The 12,466-nt window shown below is 32.1% G+C and overlaps 2 protein-coding genes across 2 annotated transcripts in view; both read left to right on the plus strand.

The window, feature by feature from the left end:
* LOC106100899 (neuroglobin-like) overlaps window positions 1–2,619 on the plus strand; it is a 52,404-nt gene extending 49,785 nt beyond the window's left edge. The window contains exon 4 of the mRNA XM_013279965.1: window positions 2,044–2,619. Coding sequence (XP_013135419.1) covers window positions 2,044–2,196 — 153 coding nt within the window. The 3' untranslated portion in view covers window positions 2,197–2,619. The remainder of the gene's footprint in view (window positions 1–2,043) is intronic.
* Window positions 2,620–6,285: 3,666 nt separating this feature from the next.
* Window positions 6,286–11,215, plus strand: LOC106100901 (neuroglobin-like). The gene is made up of 3 exons (XM_013279966.1): window positions 6,286–6,561; window positions 10,018–10,249; window positions 10,887–11,215. Exons 1-3 carry the CDS (start codon window positions 6,383–6,385, stop codon window positions 11,052–11,054), a joined length of 579 nt encoding a protein of 192 aa, XP_013135420.1. The 5' UTR covers window positions 6,286–6,382; the 3' UTR covers window positions 11,055–11,215.
* The last annotated feature ends 1,251 nt before the right edge of the window (window positions 11,216–12,466 follow it).

Genomic DNA, 12,466 nt, shown 5'->3' on the forward strand with positions numbered 1-12,466 from the left:
CGAATGTATGGCAAACTTCATCCGAGCCTTTTGGTAACATCGTGCGAATCGAAAAATGATTGATATTCCACACGTATATGAAATTACAAATATATTACCGATACCCTGAATATATTCTTTATTTATAGCTCGATTTATGATAATCGTTACATTAGTTTTCCTATTTCGATATTGCTTTTTGCCTTCGCTTCCCTATTATTTATTAGGGTTCATCGTAGATTTTACTATTTTTCAATACAGTACTTATTGAAATATTTTTATGGCATTCATATATTAGCAACTATTACAAATAGATTGGTCATCATCTTCCCTACCTTATCCTATTCCCGTAGGGTCAGCGCACCGGGTTTTCGTCCTCCAAAGCACTCTATCATCCGTCATTTCAGTCATCACTCCCTTCTTGATCGTTTTGGCTTACTTATACAAATAGATTGGTAAGTAAGCATAAAAACTTAGAGCCGGAAAAATGCTAAGAATTTCTACAACCTACAAATAACTGACACTCAAATGACAGTAACTAGCTTGCTCCTGATTAATTATTTGATCATCTTTTCCATGTCATTATCCTACTCTAGTAATACGCATCAAGGTTTCGTCCTCCAGGTTAATCTATCATCCGTCATCTCAGTCATCAATGCCTTCTTGGTTGTCACTTTTTAGTTCTACCTCTATCGACGTACGCCTCAACATTGGTAAAGAATATTCTGCCCTATTCCATCGCCGTTCTTTTGTCTTTTCTATCAAAAACGTGGAAAAGACTCAAGTTTAATAGACTCAAGACAACGTAAGCGTATAGGTTGTGTTGTTTGACATTTTTAATGGACATTGGTCATTTGAGGATACCGCTTCCGTCTTTGCCTCCCACATCTGTCACATAACCGCACAATAAAATAATCGTTCCAGTGACAATTATCGAAGCTGCCAAATATAAATTCATGGCTGTACAATGAACGTGTGTAGACTTACGATGTCAATTCGCAAAGCTCTATCCAATAAAGGAAGGTTCGACCTTTTTAGAGTGTAGCGAAATGGCGTACGTGTTGACACTCGTGGGAGACAAATCGCCTCATAAAAATAACTGTAGTTTAACATAATCAACATCGGCATACGAGTAATATTATAAATGTGAAAGTTTAGATGGATGGATGTTTGTAAGAGATACTGCCTAAACTGCTGACGGGATCTCGATAAAATTTGGCATAGATGTAGAGGATTGTCTGGAAGAACACTTGCAACTTATTTTTGTAATTTTCTGCGGACTGAGTTATAATCATAATTTCGTCTTAGATTCCTTAATCTTCATTCTGTTAGATGAATTCAAAGAGATCGTACTGTTTTTTTACGTTATAACGTATATGGATATATCCAAGATTAATTTTATTAGGTTATCAAATACTTGTCATTAAGGACCTGTCCCACCAAATTGTAAATTATCTGATAACAATCCAAAGTGTAAAATATGAAATACGAGCCGTTGCCCGCAACTTCGTCCGCGTAGTATTAGAAAACATACGCACTATATAAATTAAAAATAGCTACGTATCCCTCGGAAACCGGACATTTCTCGAGGATGAAGCTTATCCCAAGTGTACTCCAGACTTTGTTTTATATCTGTGCCAAATTTCAATAAGATATGTTGAACCATTGCAGAATGATCGAGTAAATATTAAAAAACTAAATTAATGAATCCCACGGGAACCGTAACTATTCCTGGGATAAAAAGTAGCCTATGTGTTCTTCCCGACTATGCTCTAAATCTGTGCCAAATTTCATGGAGATCCGTTCAGCCGTTTAGGCTACAAACGCTAACAAACATCCATCCATCCATTCATCTAAACATTCGCATTTATAATATTAGTAAGATGTGACGAAAATATCGGATTTTCTTACCTTATCTGACAATGACATCATTTTTAAGCTATCTCAGCCTCTATCAGCGAGTGGTGGGATAGGCCCTAATGAAAGTTAACGCGATTGAATAATGCACAAGTCAAGAACTTTTTATTGTTTTTGTCACCATTAATCACAGTGTTTTTGTTGCAGAAAATCGAGGCGCCGTTTTTAGCGGCCGTGGAAGCCACGCTCGGCGATCGTTATACACCCAACGTCGAGAATATTTATAAAATTACAATTAAGTTCATCCTAGAGACTCTTATAGAGGGCTACGAGAAAGCAGCCCCCGGCAATGCGACGTGAACCAAAGTATTACTAGCAACGGAAACCTAACCTCAAATCCACAACCAAATACAACTATCAAAATTTAGAACGTTAAATGTGTCAATTTCTATATGACCGAACGAAAAAGTTACATCTCGTAAGATGTAACTCTTTACGTCGGTCTGAGACGCTAATGCGTTTTTTCAATTAGCTGTTATGTATATGAAATGTGAATAATTTGTGTATAGTCGATGTTAACACTTTTCTTCGCGATAGTACTTTGTAAACTTTTATGAGTCGATGAGAAATTTTTAGATTTATTTGATGTTACGCGTTTATGTCAATGCATTACTTGATAAGTATTATAAACAGTATTAAGAGAATTCCGTAGTGTTGTATTTAGTGAAAATTATTGTATTTAGTAGTCAATGTGGCATTTGTTTTTATAAAGCATTTTTACCATACAACGCCCAATAAATTTTTGCTTGTAACTATACTATTAAGTTTTTAATTAATACTAGCAGAGCATACTTATATTATTACAACTGCCAACCCCTTTTTAAAGTCTGATAAATGCATGTTTATTTTTAACCGTCTTCAAAAAGTAGGTTCACAATTCGATTGGTGTATTATGTACATTGATTCGATTTACGTAATATTTTTTATTATTTTATATATAAAAGAACAGCTGCAATTTAGTCCTACTTACTTTAAAACGAAAACTACACAATAGTTTTTGAGTTCTAAAAAAGCACATCAAAAGTCAGACAATTTTGTTTCGAAGTCAGTTTTCGTTTGTTATTAAATAAATATTCGAAGCAAGTCTAATATCATTGATATTTTTACGCAAATCTTCGTTTGTAAGTTAAATTGCGATAATGGCTCGTTGTGTGTACAACCTAAGCAAATATTGGTTTGAAAAAGACCCACGATGTAGGAATAAAATGTAGTCAAATAATTGAAGGGCGCTTAAATAATATGTGAATATAAATGGTAGAGTTACTTGTCTGTGCGATGTTTTTAATTTTTTAAGGTGCTGAAAATGTTTATTCACTATTAATCTTAATTTTTATTATATTTATTTAGTCCAGATGCAGACCTTTTTATATAAGTAGCATGTGAAATAAAGAAATCTTTTCTAGTCTTTACAATAATGCGAATAGTAATGTTGATGTGTGAAATGAGAAAATAATATCGATGTCGATATAAATATCGACGCGTATTTTTCATCGGTAGCATACCGATATCGATATAATAATGTAATCTACGTGTACTATCGACACTATACCCAGAGGTCTTATAACTAAAGGATATCCATATAAAAATGTATAACATGTGTACACAGTTTCCAATTTTCGTTTTATTTGCCTAAAGAATCCACCTTTATGTTAAAGAGATATGTTTGTGAAAACAAAGCAAATGTCAAATAAGTTGAGGAAATCCCTTTGAAACTCAAATACATAGAACTGATCTTCGACTTTATTATTTACAACATATGAAACAAATATGTGAGATGAATAAAAAATATATATTTGATCAAAGCTGTTCTTTGTAGTCTTATTCTGGTAACATGTAACTAAGAAAAAAACAACAGATATATAAATTTAGTCATTTTCACGTCACATCTCTAATAATATACAATAAGTTTAAATGTATTTAATTACAATAACATATCGTAATTAATACCTTTTCATGATCATCAAAGACGTAAATTCTAGCATTAATAACCTCATTTGAAAAACGCCGTAGGTAAACAATCATATTATAAAACCTTTCAACTGTAGACAAAAGCGTACGAATTGACACTACTCGTATATGTGAAAAAAAAATGTTTTTAGTGTACTATTGATTTTATTTCATTTCAACAACGTTCACTTTGAAACTATCCGCTCTTGTTTATATAAAAAACAGGGTGAAATTTACGGGTTGAGGTAAACAAAGATTTACGTCAGGAAAAACAAATTTTCAGTTGGAATGTTTGCGTAGGTAACGGTTTTGTTTGAACTGTACGCACAGAGCCGTTGCGGTCACAATAATTTGCATTGAAAGCCTTTCTTTATACCTATGTGACACGCGTCGTATTTTTCTTTCAATTACACTAATTACTTTTTAATGAAAAAGCTTTCATACTCTGTCACTATAAATTCGCCATTAGTTAATGTAAAAATAAGTCCCCACTATGGTTATACCTGTATCAACATAGAACATAACATTAAAAATTATGTTCTCATTAAAATCAAGAACATAAATCCTAATGATTAAAGAACATATTTTAAAATACATGCTTGTATGTATCCTTATGTAAACTACGTAATAGATAAAAATAAATAAAGACTTCTAACTCGAAGCTGTATTTTCAGATACATGTATTTTAATCTATTTATTAATGAAATTGTTACCACTGTTTACGACTGTACCTTTTTACAGATTTAACAAATTATTTCATGTTTATGTTAATCTTTTTTGTTGTTATTTTAAGAAATTATTAATATGTTTGTTTATTATTTATAAATTATTTATTAAGTAAACCATCTATTAGTGTCCCTTTCCTTAGTAAATAATAATATTTTAAATTATGTTTTAGTGGAACGCTTAAGATATAGTGTATAAGAACATTAAATATGTGTGTTTGTAATTTGTATCAAAAGATACGATCTGTGTGTAAAAATAAATGTATCTTTCGGTTTAAAAATAAAATTATTTATAACTGTCTAACAAATTATTTCACTTACATTTACTTTTTTTATTTTAAACCACAAAATAAAAATTACAACATAAATAAATATAATTTAAATGTATTCTTTACCACCTTTTATAAACATACTTATAAAAACTTCATTAAAAGTTAAAAACTTAATACGTATTAGAGCATACGCACACCTAAAACTAAACTATCGCACAACTGTTTAGTCCCGCTTTGATTCCTATGAGGTTATATGGTGCGCATACTACTCGATTTTCAGTTGTGCAACTAAACAGTTGAATTGGCTGCGAAACAATCGACAATCGCATAACGTTGTTCGATATTTTAGTCAAAAGTGTACGCCCTCTCTTAATGAGTTTAATGAAACTGCTTAACCTTATTTATTTGATCACATCTCAATATAAATCATAAAAAACATGTTACTTTTAATCACACACCTCTTATGGTTCTGGTTAACCAAGGTATTCATTTTTTTAGTGGTTAACATTAAAACATTGACCGCGATTAAGGAACAAAATAAAATGTTCCAAAATGAACCATACACAAAGGTGTTAAGATTCAAAATTCTTAAGAAATGCAACGCAAATGTCACTCGACAATGACGTATGTGGACCATAATTTCAAAAAAGGAAAACTATTATCACACAATCGATTCAAGCGTCATAAAATGCGTTTGCTGCTAAGGGAATAGTGATGTGTGTTTAACAATGTCGATAATTAAAAATATGAAGAAAAAAAATATTATTGAACATTTCTTAAAATTCGAAATAATCGCTAAAACCGAATATGAAGTACTTTTCGTTTTAATTTACTTCGAACAATCAATACTTTTAGGAAAATCAAAAATAAAACACAGGCTTACTAAAAAAATCGCTAACTCTACTGTTTTGCAATATGACGCATTTGTTTAAAAATCATTCACTCTAGAAAAATACCTATCGAATTTGTTATTGTTTCTATAAACATATCTTTCATCTAATAGCTGTTTTGTTTTTAAAAATATCTTCGGTTATTTCGATAGCTGCGTATTTCGTAAGCGATTTTAAATTTAACAATAGCGATATGCTAACCAGAAGATTTAGGTTATTTAACGTCTGTTTATTAAAGTCATAGTCACGTGTCCCATCACTAGACATACGTCGCTACATGGCCAGTAATAAAAAATATTTCGCGCGCATCACTACGTCAGAAAAAAAAAAGACAATTGCTAGGTTCGCTATTTAAAAAATAACGAGTTGTTAGTGATGAAAAAAGTGCCAATTTTCAATAATAGTGATTTAAAAAGTTAATTCAATGTGACAATAATAATCTGTGATGTGCGATTGCTAATAAAAGTGAAAATAATAAATTAAATAAAATACAAAATATCAAATTTTGATTCAATTAGTAATTAAATTATTAAACTCTTGATATTTACAAAACAAATTACAAAAACATAATTAAATTCAACCTTTTTAATTTGACCAAATCGCCTTTGAGCTAATTAAAAAAAATTGAACTGTCAAACAGTGTGTTCCAATAATGGGTTGTAAATTATCACAACTCGCAGCGTCGGAGTTCACAGGCGACCCCATGGCGCGTCCTCCGCCGACCGCCGACCCTAGGTCGCCTCTGTCTGCTAAACAGCAGTACTGCATGCTGGCGTCCTGGAAAGGAATATATAGACAAATCGAGAAAACCGGCATCATTTTATTTGTCAAGTAATTGTTTTTTTTTATTATTTGCTTACCCCGCCTTTATTATCTATACTAATATTATAAAGAGGAAAGATTTTTTATTTTTGTTTGTATTCGATTCACGTAACAACTACTGGACCGATTTCAAAAAATCTTTCACCATTACAAAGGTAATTTATTTGTGAGTAATATAGGCTATATTTTTTTAATTTAACGCGAGCAAAGTCGCGAAAAATAGCTAGTTATAGATAATAGGAGTGTATGTTGACACATTTTTGGTTCTAGAAAAATTCCATTTGACGCATCGATGATATCCCAAACATTTCTAATTACACTGTATAATGTTTTGTAATCTCAAATAACATAAAACCTTCAAAAAACATAATATTACAAATATTCTTCAAGAATAATTAGTCTGGTTAAGGTTTCTCTCAAAAAACGAAGCGAACAAAAGGAAATTAATTACGACAAAAATTGTATTCCCGGCGCTACTGGCCAATTAAAAAATCAATTTATAACGATTATTTAACGAGTGTATAAGATGGTAATGATTTATACAAATTAATATTTTATCAGGAAATAGTAATAAATGGTATATTTAATTAAAAGTTGAGTTACCGACTACAAGAGCAAGAATTAAACTAAAAAACCCTCAAATTCTCATCTAAAAATTGAGTAAGATAATATGATAAACAGGTAAAAATGTACCATATAGTTGTTATGAATTGCATGAAAACATGCAATGCAATGTATAACTCTTGAGATATAATAGCTTTAGGCTAATAAAAGCTAGGAAAATAACTATCGTCTTTTCTTATTACGATGGTAGTGAAGGTTTAACATTATTTAATATTCTTATCAACAAAATATTACAGCAACAATTTTTAGGGTCCGTACACATACCGGAGTGTAGAGCAAAGCAGATTTTTATCGCAAAACTTTTTTTTTTTGGGCGGCTTTTCGCCGCCCCGTCGTTCTCGGCCTGGCTTGGTGAATCCAAGGACTTTGTTCACTTTATTTTATTTCAAAAACAATACTAACAGTTCCAATATAAAATAATACAATCATCAATACATTTTAAAATTTTTACCTATTTACAATTAAAAAACATTAAAAAACAATAAGTTACTATTACTACTCGCAAATAATATTGTACTTCATTCAACTTTTTTTCGATAAAGTATCTGCTGTGCTTCCCGACCTGATCTGTCCGAACGGGCCCTTAATGTCTGGGCATAGAGGTCATTTTGCATATCACAGTGTAGTTATAAGTCTATAGTTTTATCCGTCCATTTTCCCCGTTGGTTTAATTGTCATGATTGTGCGTTGTCAGAGGTGTCAATATGCAAGTCGCGCACGCCGCACAATGGCCGGCGGTGATCAATGACGGTGATATTTGGACGTGTTACCCAATGACGTGACTCAATAATTCAATTGTTTCTTATGAAATTATTGTGACAAAAGACGTCGATTTTGTGACTTCTGTCACACATGTAGCTAACACACGTGCAGCATATCATGAGGGAGGGTATAAAGCTTGACACAGACTTATCTCATGTCATACCAATCGCAGGACTGCCAGGTACTCTTAGTAAGTAATAACTCGTACTAACCTAACGCCGTTCGTAGTAAGAAGAGAGTTGAGTTAGTACAAGTTAGTAGGGGTAGTCTATTTTTCTGGCATGTGTAATTTACTTTAATGGTTCAGTAGTTATGCCCAGCAGTGGGCAAACAAAGGCTGATGATGATGATGATGATGATGATGATGATGATGATGATGATGATGATGATGATGATGATGATGGTGATGTTGTGTCTACACAATCAATTTCTAAATTGAATTATCCAATATATTAGTAATATCCAAGATTTATAGATGATTAATGAATCCCACGGGAACCGTAACTATTCCCGGGATAAAAAGTAGCCTATGTGTTCTTCCAGACCATGCCCTAAACCTGTGCCAAATTTATGGAGAACCGTTCAGCTGTTTAGGCTACAAACGCTAACAAACATCCATCCATCTAAACTTTCGCATTTATAATATTAGTAAGATTAGTAAGAAGTACGATTTTCTCTTAGTAGTACTCATGAAGTTTTTTTATCTATCTGCGTTAAATGGAATCTAATTACTTTCATTTTACATATGAAATCAGTTATTACAAAAAATGCAGTTATAAAGTACCATTCTTGTTACTTTTAATATGGTTCTTGAGATTTTACATACGTTTGGCTATCAATTTCTACAATTTTTAGTTCACCACTACAAACTCCCAGTCTGAGGAAATCTGCTTATTCTAGAATTAAGTATGAACTGTACAGCACATATAATGTTCGTAAGATACGGGTTTCTTACCACGATTGAATTGTTTTAGCTCCCGATATTAAATAAGAAACCCGTATCTTACGAACATTACATTTGTATAAACCACGACAGTTTAAAGTTATATATATACTGCACATGTTGTTTGTAATTATATTAGTTGTTAGCAGTTGTTTCTAGTTGTAGATATTATTAGTTTCATAGAGTACTCAATCAATATTAATTAGTAATAAAAAGTTTTGTTTTCGTAGTTGGGAAGATAAAATAAATCAAAAGCAATCTTTGTGATAGAAGAGTTTTATTGATAAAAGAATAAAATCCAATCTTTAATCTTTGAGATATAAAAATAGACTTTTCTAAAAATTTCTGAAAATACAAATACAAATATTTTATCGGTAATCGAATTACAAGTCATAATTATAATAAATTAATAAACACTGAATATTATTGTACACTTATAAACACCATCTATCTTTTATTTATTTAAAACTGAAAACCATTTCGTGGGCAGATTTCTTTGTTATCCTAAAATGCGTCATATAGCACATTATATAGACAAGTAAACAAAACCACACGTGTAGGAAATCATAGCAAAATTATTGTTCCAAGTGCATTAATAGATCAAAGTGGGCCTTTAATCTTCCACCTGCCAATTTCCCGGCCTCATAGTTTCGCTTCCGGTTTCATTTCGGTCACGTCGCGTATCGACGATAGAATAATAAACTTTCCATTATTTTCGTATTGAGATTGTATCACGTCGATGGTTCAGAGGTTAAATAGACGTGTAGGTTATATGAAATCGCAGGATCTAGGTTCGAATCCCACTATGTAGATTTATATTTCTAAAAACAGACACGATTTTACTCGTTTAAAAATATACTCGGCAAGTAAATTGCAACGCGTGGTAAATTCTAAAAAAATTCATCGTCAGAGATATCCCAAGTAAAGAGAAATTTAATTTTAACTTACCCAATGCTAAGTCATCTAATTGTTTAGTAATTGACATTTAAAAAAACAAACTAGTTACTACATTATTACTAGTTTTATTTATTTTTATTTATTTTTTATTATTTGTTCGTGTAGAATTAAGAAAAGAATTTTTAACCAAATTTAAACAGTCCTTGCCTCGTCTAAATATTGTAAAATCTACATTCCAGATTGTTCCAAGAGAACGAAGAGCTACTACATCTGTTTGAGGACTTCCGTCACTTAGAGACTGTAGAGGCACAGGTGAGCTCAACAGAGCTGGCTGAACATGCGACCAAGGTCATGCACACACTAGACGATGGTATTAAGGGCCTGGGCGATATGGACTCCTTCTTTGCTTACGTCCAACATGTTGGGAGCACGCATACGCAAGTCCCTGGCTTTGTTGCTGATAATTTTATGGTAAGTGTTTATATTCCTGTTGAAAGACTGTTTCCACTAGTGCGACTTGCTTTGCTATTTGAAGAAGTTGCGAATATTCTATTGGAAATTATACTTAACTCAGAAATTGAGTTCAAAATGGTGTAGTCACTCTAATGAAAAATGTATCTTAGATTCGAATTTAAAAACCGAAGCTAATTTTAAAGTAAAATTACAAACTGGAAACATTTGATTGTTTGTATTGAATATGCTTCAAAACTATTGAACCGAAGTCAAAGATTCCTTTGTCTTTCGAAAGCTACTTTACCCATAACATAGGCCATATTTTACATTAACCGGAAGGGTATGGATATGACAAAAGAGATCTAAGACGTAACTTCTTTGCCACTCAAGCGAAACTGTGCCGGTTTGCTAGTTTTGCAAACACTGTTCTAATAAACAGATTTTTTTTATAAACATATTAGTAGATTTTTTGTTAATTTACTAATATTTCCTTTAACCATTCCAACTAAGCTCTGACCTTGTGCTAGGATATGGTTCACGACAATAGTCGAATGGCGGGATCCGAACCCTTGACCGCAAGATCGGTAGTCCATACCCCAACCCATTAGGCTATTGGCGCTTCTGTAATATAAACTATATTGAAACTCCTTTTCAGAAAATCGAAAAGCCGTTCCTAGACGCAGCTAAGACAACTCTAGGTGATAGATATACACCAAACATTGAGAATATTTATAAAATCACAATAAGATTTATCCTAGAAAACCTGGTCAAGGGATTCGAAGAAGCTAAAAAAGAGAAAGAAAACGGAACAAGCCATACATGAAGTGTGTTATTGAACGTTAAAATATGAATAAGGAAACTGAAGTGTCATGCCCAATTAAGAAATGACAAGAGCACGCATACGTTGCACTAAACTATCGCACAACTGTTTAGTCGGGCATTAATTTCTACGTGCTTATATGGAGGTGCTTACGCTACTCGATAATTGTGCAACTAAATATTTGGTTTGGCTGCGAAACAATCGACAATCGCACATCAGTTGTGCGACAGTTTAGTCAATGATAAATACTTTTTGTTTTAACATTTGTAACCTGAATTACGAGTAAGTTATCCTGTTCCACTATCTTAATATGATAATTATCCTAATGTAATTGTTTGTGTAGTTTTTTTTAACTATTGTTAGTATACCTTGCATATATTTATCTATGATTTTTTTTATTGGTAGCGAAAACGATGTAGTTTAAAATCCTAATCTTAAATCTGAAAGAGGGGATTTTCATACTATTCGTTACAAAAAGATAAGTGTTTCTCGAGAGTTTTCCTCGTAAATAAAACTCTCTTAGAAATGCTTTCAACGCTCCCTCTGCCGGATTAAGTTCTCAACATCTTTGATTTCTTCCCGCTTAGTGTTGAACAGGGATTAGATTCTACAGTTTACTAAAACTCTCAAGACATAGATTTCATCTCTAGGAAATTAAATGTTTAGATCATTTGAACTGACCACTACTATTGAAAAAAGCCTGAGAAGTAAAGATTACTTAATCGAATGCAGGATTGATATTTCATATTTTAGTAGGTGTAATAAACTCATTTTTCAACATAGTCGCGGAAACGCACTTGATATATTTTGCTGATGAAAATAGAATTGGCGCGGCTGCTCGGCGCTAGTGGAAATCTGGCCTAAAAGACTACAACTGCGCAATTACTTTTGCTTTACAAAAATTGCAACTGATGTTTAGTGAAGATCTCACCAAAGGCATTTATTTGTAACCAGCTTTCGCCCGCGACTTTGTCCGCGTGGAATTAAAAAAAAAGTAATAAGCCTGTGTGTTCTTCCAGACTATCTTTTACATCTATGCCGAATTTCATCGAGATCCATTCAGCAGTTCAGGCTACAAACTCTAACAAATATCCATACATCTAAACTTTCGCATTTATAATTAGTAGATATAATTGTTTGGATAATTTTTTTTTCGCAATGATTACTTGTTAACTATTAAATAAATGTATTTAAGAAATCTTTGCAAGTGTATTGTGTAGTTTTGTGCTATTTATTTTCTACGTTCAAATGTTAAATGTTCGTCTGCTTAATTTAAATATATTATTTTAGTAAAGTTCAACGACTTTTATTTTAATTTCGACTTACAATTAACGATACATGAATATTGTAAGATCTATCTTGTTTACTCTAGAAACTACAATATTAAGAAACAAGAAAACTATGAAAACTTTCTT

The sequence above is a fragment of the Papilio polytes genome, unplaced genomic scaffold, assembly GCF_000836215.1.
Source record: "Papilio polytes unplaced genomic scaffold, Ppol_1.0 DF824035.1, whole genome shotgun sequence".
Lineage (NCBI taxonomy): Eukaryota > Metazoa > Arthropoda > Insecta > Lepidoptera > Papilionidae > Papilio > Papilio polytes.